Source organism: Sorex araneus, chromosome 6 (assembly GCF_027595985.1).
Source record: "Sorex araneus isolate mSorAra2 chromosome 6, mSorAra2.pri, whole genome shotgun sequence".
Lineage (NCBI taxonomy): Eukaryota > Metazoa > Chordata > Mammalia > Eulipotyphla > Soricidae > Sorex > Sorex araneus.
In genome coordinates, this window is record NC_073307.1 from 1694285 (window position 1) to 1713973 (window position 19689).

At 57.6% G+C, this 19689-nt stretch overlaps 1 protein-coding gene across 2 annotated transcripts in view; it reads right to left on the minus strand.

Annotated features, from left to right (window-relative positions):
- SLC39A8 (solute carrier family 39 member 8) overlaps positions 1-19689 on the minus strand; it is a 36957-nt gene that overhangs the window by 10461 nt on the left and 6807 nt on the right. The window contains exons 2-7 of one of the 2 annotated variants that reach the window (XM_055143894.1): positions 13299-13461; positions 8803-8972; positions 7127-7249; positions 6647-6862; positions 5556-5594; positions 1011-1035 (exon numbers count right to left, since the gene is read on the minus strand). In XM_055143894.1, the coding sequence (XP_054999869.1) occupies positions 1011-1035; positions 5556-5594; positions 6647-6862; positions 7127-7249; positions 8803-8972; positions 13299-13461 (736 nt within the window). The remainder of the gene's footprint in view (positions 1-1010; positions 1036-5555; positions 5595-6646; positions 6863-7126; positions 7250-8802; positions 8973-13298; positions 13462-19689) is intronic. The other variant, XM_055143895.1, reaches the window with a different exon arrangement.

The window sequence follows — 19689 nt, forward strand, 5'->3', positions numbered from 1 at the left end:
ACCTTACAGGTTTCAAGAAAACTGCATTATTTTGCCAATGGAATTGAAAGTATGTTGTAATTAAGCAGTTACAGCGACCTAAGGGCAACTTCCACCCTCTGAAAGCCACATCTGCCATGGGACCACATCCCGCCATGAGTCTCGGAGCCACATGAGGAAATTGGTGGTTTGACAGTAAGTCAAAGAAACTGTTCCCGACCTCCCCCCACTTCATTTTCTCCCTCGCCATTGAGAGAGATCCCCTGTCTGGGCTCACAGGGGGACCCCCACGCTGCTGCTTCTGGACCCCCTGGAAAAGTGGCCCTTTCTGCCCAGCTGACAGCCATGACCACGGCCACTCAGCCTCCTCCGAGAACCAGGAAATTGCTGCACACAATCAAGACAACTGAAACATCAGCGCGCACACACTTGCAACTCGGTTCTACCTAGAATTTCCCTTTAGGGAAAGGATGCGCACTTAATTCTGTCTTCAAACATGAAAATGATTTTATCCACTAAGATTGTTGGTGAAGGACTCAGAGCCCCAAACATGATGTTTGACATGTGGACATTTGCCTCCAACATCATCCTATATAGGAATGAACCTAGAGACAAATAACTTTCTACAGCTGAGTGCATGCATGGCTGTTGTGCATGTCAGCATCTGTGGATGAGTGCGTGTGTGAGCTTGTGAGCATGTGTGTGGTGTGTGTGCATGCAAGCATGCACGTGAATGTGTGTGTGGGTGTGTGTGCATGGGAGCATGCGGAGGGGGATACAAGCATGTGGGGCGTATGGGACGGGGATCAGTCAGAATGCATTTGTCAGGATGCCTTAGAGTGAACACGCACCTGCCATGGGCAGCAGGCAGGCAGGAGAGGGCTCTAACCTCAGCTCTCCAGCTCAAAATACGAGAACAAAGAGAACATGGACCAAGAGACAAGGATCAAATCTGCTCCCTCCCCGGGCTCTCATTCATCACAAGACAGCATGCATGCTTCGGCAAGCTCCCACCAAGTGAAGTTACTCACCAAGTCTTGATCCACTTTTTCCAAACTGCAAAGTGTAGCGTGGGAAGGACAAAGGGCTGAATTAACATTCTTGTAGCAAATAACAAAGTAACAAAAGAGCCAAGGGAAGAAAAAGGCCAATTTTGGCAAATCTGACATTTGTGATGGTCACACTTTATAATTCCACCGGTAAAAAAGTTGGAAAATACATTGCTTTGCTCGCCTGTTCTTAACCTACCAGTAATAAAAATGTACTGAATATTTTCCATTGCTTATGGTTTGCAGTTGGGTTTTCTACACAACAAATCAAGTAACCCCTTCTGATGCTGCAAATAATTTACTTGAGCCTCTTAATCCTGTCTTCAATTTAAAAAAAAAAAAAAGTTAGCATTTCTTTTCCTTTTTTTCTTTTTATCAATCAGCTTCAAGGCAGAGTGATACAGCAATTCTTCATTACACTAATGGGGGAAAATTAACTTGACATCAGGCCTAATTGAGTAAAACCTCACTAATTCTTCTAAATAGGGATAAGTCCTGCTTGATTAGTCAAAGCGATTTAGTAGGGATCATGCTTAGATAAACACACGTGTAGAGCTTCCAGAACTCACGGCGAGCAGGGGTGAGGCAGAGGGCAATCCTGGGCCAGGTCAGCGCTGCACCTCAAGAACACGAAGACAAGCTGGGGAGTGTTGAGGGCGCTGAAAGGTGTAGGTGGACCCTTACCGTGGGCCCGAGACAGAGCGCCTGACTAGACATGTGCTTCGCCACGTGGACGGCCAGATTCTAGCCCTGGGAGCGACCCCCAAGCACAGAACGGGGAGTAGCCTCTGAGCGTCACCAGGTGTGGCTCAAAAAAAAAAATCTTTAAAAGGAAAAAAATTCGTGATGCTGCCAGTACCCTCTCTAGCCCGGCCTTTAAGCCAAATGTGACAGTAACTCACCAACTATGACACTGGCAGTCACGATGAACAGTTTCACTGCCCCGGCAACCCCGATGGCGAAAGGTGACGGGTGAGTCCGTGTCCCGCTGGGCGGGCCCTGGAGGCTCTGACTGGAGAACCTGAGCCTCGGCTGGGGGGGGGGGGGGGTCTCACACCACGTGTCCCTGCAGACTGACCGCGCTGTCCACGCCTTCCTAGGGAGGGGGTGTGGGAGCCCCCGGGCTCCGGGAAGGGGCTGCAAACTGCCTTTCCGTCCCCTGCAGATAAGCCGCTGCCACCGTGTGCAGCCAAGAACATTCCCCATCGGCTTCCTCTTCCGGTCATTGTTGCTGCTGCCCCCAGGGCCAGAGCTAGCAGTTCCAAGAGGCCACGAGGGGCTGACGTGGACCCCGGGCTCATGTGCCAGGGAGGCGCCAAGCCCACCCGGGCCCAGTCAGCTCTGCCTCTCAGCCCCTTTCCTCATCTTCCTTTCCTCCGGCCGTAGAGACTCGACTCTGTGCCCTGAGGCACAATTGAGGTTTTTCACCTGAATCTCTGCACCCCCAGATGTCACTCTTTGATTCCAAGCACACACATTTTGCTTCATCCTCATTTTTCAATTTTTAGGTGAAGACGAGCTTCCCCGGAGCGGAGAGAGAGCAGAGGGTAAGCACCGCCTCGCACGCGGCCAACTCTGATTCAACCCCGGTCCCGCAACACTTCCAGGGGTGATCCCCGAGCAGACAGGTATGGTCCGAAAACAAACCAGGAAAGTAGGTACTGGGCCAGAGAGTACTTGCCTTGCCCGCAGCTGACCCGGGCTCACCCCCCGGCTCCTCCTATGGCCTCCTGAGCACCATCAGGATGACCCCTGAGCAGCACCACCAAGTGGAGCCCCCAAACCCAAAGGCAAACCTAGATAAAAGAACAGTTTCCCCGGAGAAAGGAGCAGAGGTGGGCCCTGCTGTCTCGGGCCCCCCGGCGGGAGCGTGGTTCCCACGGGAGACAGGGCGGGTGTCAGAGACAGCTCTCAGGCTGCGGGAGAAAACGCTGCTCCAGGACTTAGTCCAGTGGGTTTCCTGAGCACCTTCTGGCTCGAGCACCTGCCGGGACCGCAGGAGGGAGGCCCCCAACAGCAAACCAGGGGGCTCTGGGCGCAACTCCTCCGCTGTGCCCACACAGCTCAGGGCTGGGACTGTGTGCCACCCCTCGCCGGGCCCGGCCCTGCGCCTGACCCACAGCATCAGCCTGGGGCCCGGCCTCCTGCCTGCCCATGTCCCCGCCCTCATGGTGCTCTGCCACCGGGCACCTCCTGTGACTAGCTTAGCTGCCCATCAGGCTGGCCTGGGCAGCTGGGGCTGACTGCTTCCTGTGTCAAAGGTCATGTCCCAGCGTGGAGTCCCCACAGACACCATGTCCTTCCTCACGCTGGGCATGGATGGGCGGAAGCAGCTGGTGGCACCTGCCTCTCGGCCTGGTTTTACTTGGCGCATGAAGGAAGCACATACAGATGCCCGCACGCCCAGCCGCCTCGCAGTCCAGCCGCCGTGAGGCTGCCTCTCTCTGAGCCCCTTGGACCCAGCGTGAACGACCATCTGCGCTAAACCCAGACTCTTGCCAGCGATGGGGCGGCAGCAGGCCCCATTCCTCCACGGGCAGGACAGACAGACCCTCACACGTACTGAGGGGGAGAGACACGCCTGCCGGGGGCAGCAGGCAGGCAGGAGAGGATTCCTGAGTCTCCCTCACATGCAGCCAGCCCGGGTTTGACCCTGGCACCACGGAGGGCCCCAAGCCCCACTGGGAGTGAGCCCTGAGCAGAGCCAGGGGGGAGCCCTGAGCACAGAGCCAGGAGTGAGCCCTGAGCACAGTCAGGAGTGAGCCCGAGCACAGTCAGGAGTGAGTCCTGAGCACAGTCAGGAGTGAGCCCGAGCACAGAGCCAGGAGTGAGCCCTGAGCACAGTCAGGAGTGAGCCCGAGCACAGTCAGGAGTGAGTCCTGAGCACAGTCAGGAGCCCGAGCACTGCTGGGTGTGGCCCCGGGCCCAAATGCCAACAGGCTGGAGCACGGGGCTGCCGCGGCCCAGCCCCAGGGGCCTCGTCCCACCTGCCCCCAGACAGTCTTCACCTCTTACGCTCTCAACGCTTCAGCCTCTCGGAAAAGGCGGACCTCTGCAGTTTGCCACAGCAATTCCCAAGTCCGCAGGACCCTCGCGGAGCCCCCCAGCCCCGAGGCCTGCAGCTGACCCCACGGCTGCGCGGGCAGGGAGCCAGGGCCACGGCACGGGGAGCAGGGCCGCCCTCGCTCTAACCCGACACCCGCTGGAGGCACAGGCTCAAGTGGAGCAGCACGGAAAGAAGCTCGCCCTGCGGAAGGGCCGCATCAGCTTGTGATGCAGTTATACGAGAGGCCCAGAACCTTCTCTCCCAGAGGCCCCGCGGCCCCTCCCCGCCGCCTGACACTGCGGGAGGCATAAGCTCGGCGCGCCCCCTAGTGGCCCCGCACGGCCGGTGCCCTCCCTGCCAGCATCGGCACCACCGCCCGCCCACGCCCCATGACTGGGAATGGGCCTGGGCCGCCGCTGCAGTCAGGCCTCCCTGCCCTGCCATGCCTCTCTCGGCTCCGGAACCTTCACCGCGCTGAAGGCCAGTCTCAAGCTCAGACACTGACCACGCACCGACGCGAGCATCACGTCTGCTGTCACAGGCCCACCTGCGGCTTTAAAGTGGCGACACAGGCCAGGGCGGGAGCCAGCGCCCAGGGCCACCCAAGCACTGCCAGGTGTAGGTCGGGTGGCGTCCAGCACCGCCTTCCTGCCCCTCGCCTTCACCGCCCGCCTGGACTCGCCCAGTGACCCGGCAGTGCCCCCTGCATTGCCCGGGAGGCCAAAGAGCGAAGATCCTCTCTGAAAACTCACATTTATCCCGTAAGATACACACGCGAGATTTCCTTATGAAGACCCCAGCCTGTTGCACGCCCGCCCCAGCGCAACATGCAGAGCCCCGCGGCGCGGCTCCTGAGCCGCTTCCCTCACTCTGGACTGCACTGGCCGTGAAGAGGGCCTGTGGCCACACTTGTCTGCGCCTCTCCCAGCCACACGGTGCCAGGAGCAGCCCCGCTGGGCACAAGGGCAGCTGGATCCCACAGGGTCCCCTCCTGGCGCACACCCTCCCTGGGGCTCCCTCCCCCGAGGCCTGGCTTCCCCGCCCGGCCCCCAGGCCTGCGGCCTGTTCTCCAGCCACTTGCTGCCCTCAGCCACAACCTCGGACAATCAACTGCTTCACTGCCCAAGCGCGGGAAGGCGGATGAACCGTCGGGAATTTCAGTCCATCGTGTAAGGAAGTTTGGCCAGGGGAACCCTCGGGCTTTCTCTGCACTGTCACACCCTTGCTTGTGTGTAAAAGTGCGTCCCCTGGGAGACTTGCAGAGTTAAGGAAGGGCTGCAGAGATGGCCCGAAGGGCTGGACACAGTGCTGGGTGCAGCCAGATTGGATCCCCGCTATCACAGGCTCCCCCAAGGACCAGCCCAACCCCCGAGCACTGTGCTAGTTGTGAGCCCTGAGTATCAGCGGTTGTCGCTCAAACTCCAAACAAGCAAGTGAACAGGAAGTAGTGGACTTTGTGCTGGGGCGCCCAGAGCACTTGCCTTGCATACATGAGGTCCTCCTGGGTCGGTCCCCCGGCACTGCGGAAGAAGAAAGAAGACAGAATGTCATCAACATGGTGGACGGCCTTTGGCAATTGGGGAGTGGTGGGCCCTGCAGCCCCCATCTCCCTGGGCTGCTCCTCGGCCTCTCGGAGCCACACAAGGGCCTCGACGCTTTCAGGAAGATCAAATAAGGACATCCCCCTGATGGGTGGGTCACACCCGGCGACGCACAGGGGTTACTCCTGGTTCTGCACTCAAGAATCATTCCTGGCGGTGCTCCGGGGGCCATATGGGATGCCGGAGATCAAACCCTTGTGCAAGGCAAATGCCCTCCCCACTGTGCTATCGCTCCGGCCTCTCCCCTGAAGTTCCAGGCCAAGTCCTTGAGCACTGAATAAATGTTAGCAGTAATTATTACAAGAGGTGGTCTATTTGAACATTTCCGCATTCTCTGAAAATTATTAACTGTAAGAAGTCATTTCCTCTCTTGGCTTTGCAATAACAGAATTCCTCTTCAGACACACCTGTGGAAAAAGTACATGCCACCTGTGAGCAGCTCAGGCCACTGCCGGGGCCACCTCTCCCGCCCCTGGGCCCGTCCATCCCACAGCCTGGCGCCTTGCTTTCTACGTCCTGAAACCTAAATAAGGAAGTAACCGAGTGCCTCAAGCACTGCCTGGCCCGTGATTTATGCCCAGGAAGCAGCACCTGTTCACATGACGTGGGAGGTGGGGATAAAGACAAGAAAATTGCCTAGTGGATCTGGTGCACGAGCACTCGATATGGCTCTGCTTTCTTCTCGCTCAGTGTCTCTGGAGGCGTCCTTTGGTTTGCAATCATGAGAGACTCGCAAAGTCAGAGAAACACGGTGTTGATCTGCTCCTGCTTACTGTGTGAATCCTAGTGGCAGCCGCCCTGTCGGCCAGTCTCAGGGCCCCGTGGGTGCCGAGTCGCGGCTCTTGCCTCACTCACTAGTTCGAAGCAAATGTTCAGGAGGAAGTGGGCAAAGAACAGAGCCCGACATCCCTCTCGTCCCCATAAACACACACACAAACACACACGTGTACACACGTAGCCTCCCCACAGACCTGAAGGGACACCACGCTGACATTGTCGAAGTGGATGTGTCCATTGGGCTCCGTGACGGCCGGGTTGGCGTAGCACGTCGTCACCCCGCTGGGCTCCGTGACGGCCGGGTTGGCATAGCACGTCGTCACCCCGTTGAGGGCCGGGAGGGCCTTAGCAGGCGGGGTTTTCTCTTGGGGCGCCCTGCAGTCCTCCTTTCCAAAGTGGGTGTGGTCATTCTGCACGGAAGCAAAGACAGGGGTCGCGCCCGCCCGGCCCTGCCAGCCTGCGGCTGTCCTTCTCCCTGCCATGGCTGGGGACAGTGGACTAACTGCACACAGGTGCTGCGAGCCCCGGAGTCGGTGTGGCCAGAGACCTGTCCCGAGGCACTCCCTCCATCTCCTCACGGTCAGCAGTCTGGCAAGTGGACTCCACATAACCCAAGAACAAGCCCCATGTCTTAAAGGGCAAAACACCCGGTTCTTTCCGTGAAGCCCACTTACCTGGCCATACGTCTTCAACAGCATCTTCAGGACCCTCTCAAAGAAGAAAAGGATGTAAAACCCCCCAAAGACAGCAACGGCCTTCTCAATGTAGTTGTCGATTTTGGGGTCGAAGCCAAAGGCCTGAGGGAGGAGAAACGGCAAGAGTGATAAAGCCACGTTGTTTACCTTGATTTCTAGAAAGTCACATCCAAATTTCCCAGTGTGCCATTTTCGCCCAAGTTCTAAGTTCATCTTCACATCCCAGGCGATAGTGGGGACCCACCCGCTGACTGCAGGACACGCAAACACTGAACCGTGGGTCACCAAACTGCCAGCACTGCCAGGGCCGATCCCACCCCTGGGAAGTTCCAGGAGCCGCCGGCATCTCCAGGTCTCACGGCTCTGACTGGCAGCAGGGCCGCCTGGAGAGCCAACCCAGTGCAGACACAGAGCGGGAGAGAACGTTGGCCCTAGGCAACACAGAGAAACGGACAGATGGTGCCTATCCACTAAGATCACACCGGCCCAGACACACGCTCTTGCGCTGGCGAGGCCAATAGGGAAGGTCTCTGGGTGCTGCGGATGCTCCTGGATAGACAGGCTGCCAACAAGTCCTCAGGAGACCAGCCAGTGCGGGGCCGGGCCCAGGGGTGAGAGAAAGACGACGCCCTCAGCCTCACTCCCACCCGGCGGGCTGTGGTGGAAGCAACGCACCCACCAGTGAAAGGGCACCCGGCAGCCAGGAGCTCCGAGCCACGCAGACGGCAAACACAAGACAGGTGAAATGGGGACAGGGTCTGGGACAGGCCAGAGCTGGCACCCCCTCCCTGACCCCCACTCAGAAGTCAGCGCTGCCCTGTCCAGCCCCGCAAGCAGGACACACACCGTGGCTCCATGGGTCAGGTGCCAATGTCGTGGGGCGCCACAGCAAAGGGACAGAATTCCAAAGGAAGGAAGTCGGGGTCCCAGAGGATCGTTATAAAGATCTGTTTAGCGTGACTGCAGTGGAGATCTTGATCCCTGGGGGGTTGACAGCCTTCTCTAGAATCCCATGATGGAGCGTGTGAAGGACAGAGTCCTGCCCGCCCCCTCGGGCAATAGTGACGGTGGTGGAGAGCGCAGGGCACCGTCGAAGCCCCTCCAGGGGTGGGGGGGGACAGCTGTGGAATTAAATCACGCTCCTTTCGTCTGAGACTCGTGGGGGAGGGTGTCCTGAGGCAGGATCCCCCCGGGGGGCGCGTGACTGTCCCGGCCCACCACGGCACAGCCCCATCTGCTCGCTCCTCCTCCCTCCACGCCCTGTGCTGGGCGCGGGGCCACGTTCACGCCTGTGGGGAGAAACAAGCTGCCGTTGGCGCCTCCATAAACAGCCTTGCCACGACGGCGTCTGGTCTAGCCTCCGCGCGCACACGAAGAGCTGCGCAAATCTGACATCAAAGGCGCATTGCAGACGCAGAAGGAACCGGGCCGTGTGCAGAAAGGAACCTGCCCCGCAAGACGGAGTCAAGTGCCCAGGTCCCCCGTCCCAGCCCTGCCCCTGCGCATCCGGGCGGCCGGGCCGGCCCCCAGCTGTGCTGGTGCCCCTCGGCACCCCGCCAGCACCCCGACAGCCAGAGCGGAGCCCCGGGGCTGCATTCGGGAGGTGGGAGGCCGGCTCCGCAAACACTCGCCGGCGAGGTCCCCGTGAGCCTCACCTCCGGGATCAGCTGGAAAATCGCGTTGGAAAACAGCGTGCCGATCGCCAGCCCCACGAAGTAGGTCAAGATCTTGGGGAAGTACGACTTCTTGATCAGCGGGGTCAGGATCAGCCCAAGAAGAGACGCCAGGTTGATGACTGTGACCGCCAGGAAGCCATAGCCCCAGACTGTGGGTCAGGAAAGAGTGGACGTCAGCCGGGTGGAGACAGATTTCTTCTTCAAAGGCTTGAAACTGTCTTGGGGAGAGGGGCCTTCTCGGGAAAACAAACCGTGCCAAGAAGGACTGAGAGCGGAGCTGCCCACGCGGGGGAAGGGCCCAGAGCTGCGGGCGGGGCTCAGGGATGGAGCCGCTGCTTTAGCGGAGAGCCAGGAACGGTGAGGCTGGGGCGGGCGGCCTCAGGGGACTCAGCCCTACTCTCTCGAGCACAGACACCTCTAGGGAGGCACGTGCGAGCCTCCTCCCGCTCTGGGGCCTCCTGGGAGCTCCCAACTCCGCAGGGACCCCCGTGCACTGCCGCCCCACTCTGCGTCAGGAGCAGGCAGAGTGGCCACGGGGGAAGAGGGCCCAGAGGGGCGCAGATGGGTGCACACACACCCACGTGTGTGAGAGCTGCCCGGTGCGTGCCTGCGTGCACACCGATGGACACGGGTGAGTGCTCGTGCGTATGGACGCGTCCCCGATGCTGTGAGAGCTTGTGGGGGGGGTGGACCCGTGTCACCAAGCTCTCTCCCCCGGGCCTGCTGACCAGCCCTGTGGCCGTCGAGCAGCTCAGTCGGCCGTCTCCCCTCACACTTACCCGGGGTCCAAGTCATCTGCCCCGTCCGTCCTGCACAGCCCCTGGCCCCCACAGCCCAGGCCCCCACCCCAACACGGTACGTGCTGGGACAATAAAAAGGAACAGGCACGTTTTGAGTAGCAGGTGGGGGCAAAGGCGCACACCCATCTCAGACTCCTCATACGAGGGTCTGCCCTGTCTCGGTGCTCCTGGCGCCGTAAAAAGCAGACACTGGGGCCAATCTCCATTTCACACTCAGAGGTGACACACTTGTTGTATCATTAGGAATTTATCCAGAAAAAAGTCCACGCATGGGAGAATCGGCACGCCAGCATTTCCAGGCGTCTCTGCCTCTGCGCAGATGCCCTGTGTCCGGCCTGCCCTTCTCCCTTCCCCAGGGGGCCCCAGGAGGCCTCCAAATGTCTCCTGGGAGCACCAGGAACCCTCGCTGGCCTAACCCAGTGCCCATTAAGTGCTGAGATTCGAAGAACACCAACAGCTTTAACTCATTTGATCTTATTTCACTGCCTGTTCCCGAGAATGAAAATGGATTCCCTGGGACACAGCAAGTCACCTGCGAGGCTGCTTGCTGCCGTTACTACGCAGATGGCGGCTCTCCCACCCAGGAGCACTCGTGGGGAGCTCGCCCTGGTCACTGTTTGGGCTGTCCACCTGCGGAGGTCACGCCGGAAACTCTCTCATGCCTGTTGCTGGAACCCAAAGGCCTCTCATGACCTCGTCGTAACTGCCAAGCCAGACTGGCCCTCGGGGGAGCTCAGCGGGGCCTGCGCGTAGGTGACCGTCTCTGAGTGGGAAACACAGTGACGCCTCGGGAAACGCGGGCTCTGCCGAGACTGCTCTGCTGGTCGTCAGCTTTGTCTCGGGACACACGCAGTGGGGCTCATCACGCAGAGGCAGGAACTGGGGCCCGGCACCGAGCACCCACCCCACTCTGGGCATCTCCGCGCCCCTAATGGGGGCAGCTCTTCGGCCCTCTGCGACCCCCGCGTGCCTGTGGTCTCAGGGGCCGCTCTGACAGCTCTGCGTGGGTCTTCCCCTCGACTGAGTGAGGCGGTTAGGTCGGGGTTGACACACTTCCTTAGGGAGCACGTGGGGCTGTGGGCGTGGCCTGCAGGTGCGGCACGAGCCGTGTGCTCTGGGCCCCGGGTCAGTCCCAGCGCCCCAAGGTCACAATAACAGATTACTTCCTTGAGGAACGAGAAGGCATCTGGGGAGAAGGGCGGGGCTCCTGCGTCGAGGAAGCGCGCGGGGACTGTCCTGGGCAGTGGCGGTGGCACCCATCGCTGCAGAGACAGACGTCCTGCCTGCCACTCCCCTGTCCCCATCTGTGGCCGTCGCCCAGGTGACAGGGGGACCGTGTCAGCGGTGGCACCCCTGAGACCTGCATCCACAGCCCGGCGCTCTGTCTCCTGGCCACGCAAGCGGGTCAGCGTCAGACTCCGACCCTGATGGCCACTGGGTGTCCGTGCCCCACACAGCCTGCCCAGGGCCTCAGTGGTAGGATAACGTGGGGTTTCTCCTTTCAGCCTTGCCGCAGGGAACTCAGTTTACCTTAGAGCAATGTCCTTTCTGCATGGACACAGGAAGACAGTTAATATTATGCTTTGTAACTTGGGAGCTGATTGACTCCAATAATATTTACTCCTGGGCATCTGCTTTCTCGACTCAGTTGCCCTTAGTTCCTAGCACCCCAAAAGCAGGGTCCCGACAAGGGACGGAATGGACCAGGGCAAGCTGTGAGCTACCCTGGCATCGAAATGGGCCAGGCCAAAGCGCCACAGTACTCAACTATAAGTTGAGAACATGGTCATAGACAAATGCTGTCATGATCCAAAAATAACAATGAGACTAGGACCCTGCTGGGGTTAGGAAGACTAACCTGGTCTGAGGACTGTGGTCTGGAATATATAGTGAATGTCCTCAGGAAGAACTAAACTTTAAGTCTGATACATCCCTTACTGTGCTCATACAGAATGACATTGCTAGAAATATTAGAAGTAGATTTACTGCAACTATTTAAGTGGGTTACTAGCTGAGGAGAGAAGAAAGCGACACACCCTTGTTTGGATCCCACCCTTGAGTGGATCTCCTAGTAATCTGGAGTAATCTCCTTAGATGAGATCTTGTTAATCTCCTGGAGGAGTGGTCTTACCCCTCTGTGTTGATGTGTTAATGCTCAACCCACCTTTGTGTCACCACCCTATGTGATTGCTGTATAGACTAAGACTGTAGGAGAAGGGGGAGAAGACACAGCAGCAGAGCACAAGGCAAAGAGAATCCGGGAGTCACTGGAGCCAGAAGCAGGGGAAAGAAAGAGCACAAAGCGAGGGAGAGCCAGAGTCAGAAGTGAGAGACAGTCAGAAGTGAGGGCGAGAGGGGCTCGGGAGAGAGAAGCAGAGGGCGGAGAGACAGAAGCAGAAGGGGAACTGAGACTGGAACAAACTGCAATTGACACCGGCCATCCTGGCCCTCGTTCCTTCCTTCGCCTGCCCTTCGCCATCGACCTCCCCGGGGTGGGGGAAGCGGCGTGAGACTACGGAAAGCAGGCAGCGGGAGAGACAGCGCCGCTGCCCTCTGTTGTGAGTACACACCTGAGGACTCGCACCCACCATCCTGCCCACTGCGGGGGCCACGCAGAGCACCTGTCCCAGCTGCACAGCGGGGACACGCGAACACCCCGCCAGGCCTCCCTCCCGAGTGACGAGAAGGGCTTCCCTGCGAGCAGGTGCACGCAGTCCCCTACCCAGCCAGCTCCACCTGCCCGTGTGCGTGTTGGCCCCTCAGTGCCGAAGCAGCGCAGTGACTGGACGGAGACAGCAGCAAACCCGGTGGAATGCCCTGGCGGCCAGACCGCAGCCTCTGGACGTCAAGCAAAGGCCGACCCCCGGCCGCCCGCCACCCCCACCAGCGGTGCCTTATCAATGAGGCACCTGCGACTCTGCCACATGCGTGTCTGTACCGTGAACTAGCCGGGGCCTCGGACACTCTCCAGTCACCGCTACTTTGAGCCTGAGAAATGCACCCAGGTAAGCACGGGCGGACAGACCCTGGGTCCATGCGCATCTGTGTCTGAACTGCGACTGCCACGTGTTCAGACCCTCTAACCGTAGCCAATTTCCCCGGCCCCCACATTCAGTTGGTGACCGGTGTCGGGAGCCAGAAGCTATACGATAAGCAGAAACTTGGTTCCTGGTGTTTAAATTTGACTTTACAGCAAGTTACGCCCGTGAAGTACAGTATCTAGATGTGTATCACAGGAAGTTGATATTGCATTTTCTTTCACATATGAAGATTAAAAAGCAGTCATAACTCAGTATCTGGAACTACATTCCTGAAATATATAGTCTCGTAACCCAACATTACTATAATAAAAATAATTTAGTTAAAAAGATATAAAGTAGAAGCAGTACTGAGAATTCCAGATAAGCAAGTTCTTTAGTGGTATGATAAGCATTAGATAACTGATTGACTGATTCTGAGCCAGGTGACGTGTGGCCCACGGCCTCGCAAAGCTGAATGACGCAAGGTGGAGACTCAGCTCTACCCCGCCCCTCTGAGGGAGCTGATGAAGGCCCAGTGGGTCGGGATAGTCACTCTGCGTGTGTCTGGCGCGGACTCTGGCTCCTCGCAGGCAGCCCGCGGAGAGCGGGCTGACGGCGTTTCCGCCCGACCGAGGGCAGGCGGGCGCACACGTACCTTCGGAGATGCTGGGCTTGGAGCCGAGCGTGGGCCGGGCGTCGCAGGGGTGGAAGCTGAGCTGCTGGAGGATGGCGGGACAGACCACAGGGAGGTCGGAGCTACTCAGCAGGCTAGTGTTCGAGAAGCCGTGGAGGGAGAAGATCTCCTCGGCGGACAGGCACTGGGACGGGCGGCAAAGCGAGGGCAGATGTGTCAGTGCGGCGAGGGTGGAGGAGACAGACGCGTCATCTCCCGCCCAGCACCCCCGCCCCGGCGGCCTCACACCCTGCGTCGGGCTGCAGGCGCGAGTCTGTCCCACACGAACGTCACCCACAGTCTAGCTGGCACCCCGGGAGAGGAAGAACTGGCCTGGGGCTTCCCAGAACTTGAAAAACATTGAAGGTGAACCCAAGGCAATCAAACACGGGCTTCCTGGTGGTTCTGCAGCCCTCGTCCTCCCCCTCTCTCCAGTCTGAATGGGCATTCTGTGGGGGCCACGAGACTCTGTAACCTTGGTCGCAGGTAAACGCCGGATGCTCTCAACCACTTCCACGGTTTAGGAGGCATCCTCCTGGGCAATACTAAGAACGCTAATGTATTAAAGGCAGCTCACGAGCACGCCGTCAGCACAGGGCCGGAGAGGCGTCTCAGCACGCACACGAGGGTGTTTAGCAAAACTGCTCTTTGCTGAAATGCGTGTGACTCTCAATGAACGTGGGAAGCTTTTCTGTGTTGTATAAAGTTCCGAAAGTAGCTCTGGGCTGTTTAGAGATTCATGCATCATTAAATAGGCGTCGAATCTGTATTAGAAAGAATGTTTCAAAGGCATTTGATTTTAGGGTGTATTTTAACCAGAAGCTGCTGCCCACCTACGTGCTTCTCAAGCATGCGGAAGAGTGGTGTGTGCGCCAGCCACCCTCGAGTGTGGGGGTGGTGCACGAACAGCACTCAGGCTCCTGTCTTTCCTCCCATCTTCCCTCTCCCCCAGGGACCACCCCGTCAGCCCAGGGGGAGGGAACAGGGCTTCTCCCACACGTGCGTGGGGGCCACCAGGAGCAGCAGGTGGTGCTGGGGACAGAGTTGGGGCCCTGCGTGGGCCAGACCCACAAAATTATGTGGTTTGTTGAGAAACAAATTTCATAAGCAGCAGTTTTGGCCCTGGGAAGCCCAGGGAAGTCGTGCGCTCGGCATCTTACAGCCTTTCACTTCCACATCAGCTCCTGAAGGAGGTTTCCAGAGATCTCGGCGGAAGAGATGCTTTAGAAAGGGTGAGCGAGCACTCGGCAGGTATTGGAGATGGAACAGAAACCGTGACTTCTCGAGTCTTAAGAGACCTTGGCAGATTCTTTACCCAGCCCCCAGCCCACAACAGCCGAGAGCAGGCAGGGCCAGCCCCACCCAGCCCGGCCACTGGGGGAGGGGCTCCCCATTCCTGCTGATCCCGGGGGACCTGTGGTTCGCCCGCCCGCTGCGTCTAGCCCACGACCTGGAGGCCCAGGGGACTGGCCGCATGCAGCGAGTGTGTTCAGAGGGGGACGGTGAAGCCCCAGAGTAGTCAGTGGGTGGGAAGAACGCCCTGCCCTCCTGGAGCTGTGCTGGTGGGGATAGCACCGTGCCCGGGCTGGCCCCGGTGGTGCTCTCAGAGTGAGTGGGCCCCTCACTTGTCCTCCACAAACTTTTAACCAACGGCAAAGCCGGTTCAGCTCACAGTCCTGACAATGACATGAAAGGAACAAAGGGGTTAAAGTGAGGTGAACCTAGAGCATGTCCACCCAGCCCTGCCCGTGTCCCAAGGAAATGTGGCTTTCGAACTGTCCAAGGGCAGCCTGAGTCTAGCGACTTAACCAGCCCGCCAGCTTATGGCCCTGGAGCTGAAGAGTCAGACGCTCCCCGCGGGCAGGGGCTGGAGCGCCCCCTGCAGGCAGCAGAACTCAGCCGGGCGTGCGGGACCTCGATCAACCCTCCCGGCATCGCTCTCAACACAGAAGTGCTGAATCACCCCCTGCAGAGCTGCCCGTGAACCCCTCCCCTCCTCGCTTCCTCTCAGAAGTTGGCCTACTATTGCTATACCAAGATAAAATAGATTTGTCTAAGGTTTGAGCAAGAATGTTCTAGAAAGATAACCTCCCACCTTAAGATCTAGTCAAATGTCGACGTCTGTATTCCCGGTTTTCCCTTCCCATTTTCCTGGGTTCCTTGCTACTAACTCAGACCACTGTGGTGGTGCTAATGCCTGTCCACCCACAGAAGCACACACAAACATGCATATATACAAATGCACACACATGGACACACACGACACCCGCACCCCTAAGACAAACACAAAATATGCCTTTACTAAAAAAACAAACAAATGGGACTACATCAGATTAGAAAGCTTTTGCACAGCAAAAGAAGCTCAAGCTCTAATAAAAGGAAAACTACTGTGTAGGATAACATTGGTTTGTCCTTTCTCCCTGGCCACAGGGGGCTTAGGCTTACTGGGTCACACCCATCACAGTGCTCCCGAGGCACTCCCACTCCTCTGTGTTTACCTTTAACTTCTCTGTGCTCTGCTTCCCAAACTGTTAATCACCTCTACCCCCAAATCAGACTCCGTTGACTTGTAAGGTCAGACCCTTCTAAAGACTAATTTTATATTTGTAAGGGAAATACTGCTTTTCTCCTTCCCTTATGTCCTCTGAGCAATGTCCTTTTTGGATCGACACAGGAAGACAGTGAACGCTACGCTTTTGTATCTTGGAAGTTAATTGACTCCCAAATATTATTCACTCCTGGGCATCTGTTTTCTCAATTTAAGCCTCAGTTGCCTTAATTCCTAGCATCTCAAAAGCAGGGTCCTGACAAAGGACTGGATGGACCCAGGGAAAGCTGTGAGCAACCCTGGCATCGAAATGGGCCAGGCCAAGTGCCATAATACTTAACTACAAGCTAAGAGCATGGTCATGGACAAATTCTGTCGCATAATCCAAAGAGTAACCACTGGATTAGGACCCTAGGGTTAGGACTAATCTGGCCTGAGCACTGTAGTCTGGCATCTATAGCGAGATGTCCCCACGAGAGCCACCCTACAAGCTTAATGTATCTCTGACTATGTCCAAACAAGATGACTAATATTATTAAGAAGTAGAACTAAGATGAATGTTAAAGTGGCTGTTGGACTAAGGAAAGGAGAAACACGCCCGTAGGTGGTTTTTCGCCTCCAGCCGCTCTCCTGGCTGCAGGAGATCCTTCCTTATCTTAGAAGCTTCCCTCAGGAGGAAGGGCTTTCCTGTGTTGACTGAGCTACCTCACCGGGGTGTGGCTGCTACCTGGGATGCTTGGAGGTTGGACGCTAGACCAGGCTGCGAGACTGGGTGCAGGGAGATGAGCAGGGGGGACGAGAGGCGGAGTGAGGGGCAGTTGAGACTGGGATGGGGAGCTTAGTGAGACTGGAACAGGCGCGTGGGGAGAACGGAATAAACGGGGACCAACCAGCCTGGCGGGCTGCTCCCTCCTTCGTGAGCCCTTGCTGGGGGTGGCTGCAGGCTGGGTGGGGAAGCGGCTCAGGGACACCAAACACATGTGGCAGGAGAGAGAGAGAGAGAGAGAGAGAGAGAGAGAGAGACTACCCACTTACTTATCTGTGATTACACACTACTGAACGGGAGAAAGCATCTGCACACAATACATCAGGTAAAGAATTGATGTCTCAGATCTACACAGCACTCACAAAACTCAACAAAAAATCCAATAATCCCATTGTACATGGGGCAAGGAGACGAACAGACATTCCCCAAAGTGGACGCAAGGGTGGCCAACAAGCATGTGAAACATGTCCTCCATCACTCATGATTAGGGAAACGCAAATCAAAAAAAACAAAAACCAATGAGATGCCATGGCGTGCCTGTGAGAAGGGCACTTCTCCAGAAGACAGACGTGTTGCTGGGGCTCGGGGAGAGAGAAACGTTCCCCCCCCCCCCCGTGGCCGGGAGCTTACTTGGCTCCGCCTTACGGAAAGCAATTTGGAGATGGCCCGCAGAGGAGGAGCAGAACTCCCTACGGCCCAGCAAGATCGATCGTGGGCAGCTCTCCCCAAGACACAAAAGCGTGGATTCGAAAGGGTCTGCACAGCTGTGTCCGGCACAGCATCAGCAGGACAGCGAGATGCGCAACAGCCGAGTGCCCGCCAGGCGCCAGGGACAAGCGACAGCGACAGGCGGGGGAGGAGCTGCCGGGCGGCAGAGCACACGTGCAACCCTGCAGCTCCTCGTTTGGCAGTCAGGGCACAGGTGGCTGATAGCGTCCTGCTGGGGGGCCGCCCAGGAGGGTGGGGAGACATGGGCACAGCCGGCCAGGAGGACGGGGGGACACGGGCACAGCCGGCCAGGAGGGTGGGGGACACGGGCACAGCCGGCCAGGAGGGTGGGGGGACACGGGCACAGCCGGCCAGGAGGGTGGGGGGACACGGGCACAGCCGGCCAGGAGGGTGGGGGGACACGGGCACAGCCGGCCAGGAGGGTGGGGGGGACACGGGCACAGTCGGCCAGGAGGACAGGGGGACACGAGGGGGGGGGGAATGTGTGTCACTTGCATGTCGCTCGCAGAGGGGAGACGCTCTGGTCACTCGTCACCCTCGAGGTCCTGCTCCCCGCTGGGCGCTGCCCCACTGTGGCCACTCCTGCCCCTGCAGGCCTCATCCCTCCGCGTGCTGGGCACCGGCAGCTCAGCCCTGCTCACGCCCTGCCCGTGCCCTCCGGGACGCCGGGCCACGTGGGCCCCGCCTGGGGCAGCCCCTATCAGGGCTCCTCAGAGAGGCGCAGGTGCGGGAGGAAGACCCCGGGCCCGACACACTGGACCCCCACCCAGCCCACCCGGGCCAGGAGACGTTGGACCCCACGACCCACCCAGGAGACGGGCCGGACCCCTGCCATGACGCTTCCCGTTAGGGACTGAGACCACCCCAGTAAACCCACCCGACTCCTCTTCAGTTTGGAACAGGCCGCGGGCAGAAAGCGGAGGAGCTTCTTATCGACACTCGCACAAGGAACTCTCAGTTCCTTTTAGAACTCAACTTTATGTTCAAAAAAATAATAATTGAGGGATTATACATTTGAACATGAAGTCGAAATACTACTTTTCGGATTAATATCTTTGATCTCGGCTTCACCGATTTTTGATTTCGTTCTCCTTAAACATCAGGCCAAGAAAAACTAGAGAGGACCTTGGAAACTAGCGGGAAGCCGTGTTCCACACTCTCCGTTCTGGAGATTTTCTCAGTTCCCAAGTCCCATCCTCAAGGTAATTATAGTTTCATTGCTCGTAAAGCAGGTGTACAGCTGGGGAGACAGTACAGGAGGTGAGGGCCTTCTCCTCCATGCAGCTCATCTGGATTTCATCTCAGGCACACCATCTCATCCCCAGAGCCTGCCAGGAGTGATCCCTGAGCACCACCAGGTGTGGCCAAGAACAGCAAAAGTAAGTCTGAAGACTTGATGAGCTTCTGTGGCCACTGAGACAGACAACTGGGGATACCTTGAGAATTAGTTGTTTTCCGTTCCAAACAGGAATCGACTGTCACTGGGGAAATCCTGCAAACTCCTGTTCCTTGGGTTGTCTGGAGCCGTATTTCTCAACCAGTGACATTCTTCTCCTTGTAGGTACCCCAGATACTCTGAGGGGGCCACAGGTAGAGATTCCAGAGAGGGGGCCCCGACCGTAGGAAGCTATGGTCAGAGGGGGGCGAGGGCTGGAGGGGCAGCCAGGGGCACGCGCCCGCTTTGCAGGGAGAGAGCCTGCTTCAATCCCCCGCTCCACAGTACACTAAAACACCAAACCAGAAAAGCAAGATTTTCGAAAAAAAACAAATGCCTCTAGCTTCCCCACAAAGTGTTTCCCGAAGGGATAGCTCATCCTCTACGCTTATACAAGCTATTAGCGCATTTATTTGACACGCACTTAAACAGCCTTGTCATATGTCTTACATTGTCTTGGTGATTACTTAACTTCTGCAATCTGGTCTTGCATACTTTCCATGAACTTCTACTTCACCCTGAAGTCAATGATAATTCCTCTAAGTTCAAGGCCCAATCATTATTAGAGTTTCTGTGGTCTCAGGACTGTCCTTTTAATGTGATAAGCTGCGGAGCTAGACAAGCAGTTGATAATAACGTCTGTGCAATCTGAGGTAAGAATTACTCCAGTGAGAGAAAGTGTGACTTTGTAGGCTGTAATTCCAAAAATGTAGCGTAGCACAGTGCTTTGTGCCGCCTGGGGCTCTGCGTCTTCCTGCATGATCTACTACTGAACCTCTCTGCCGCATTTTCCTCGTGAGCAAAACGAAAATAACACTGGTCCTGCTATCACTGGGCTGCTGTGAGTACAAACTACCCTAATATGAATAAATTGGCTCATAAAGTGATGTTCCAG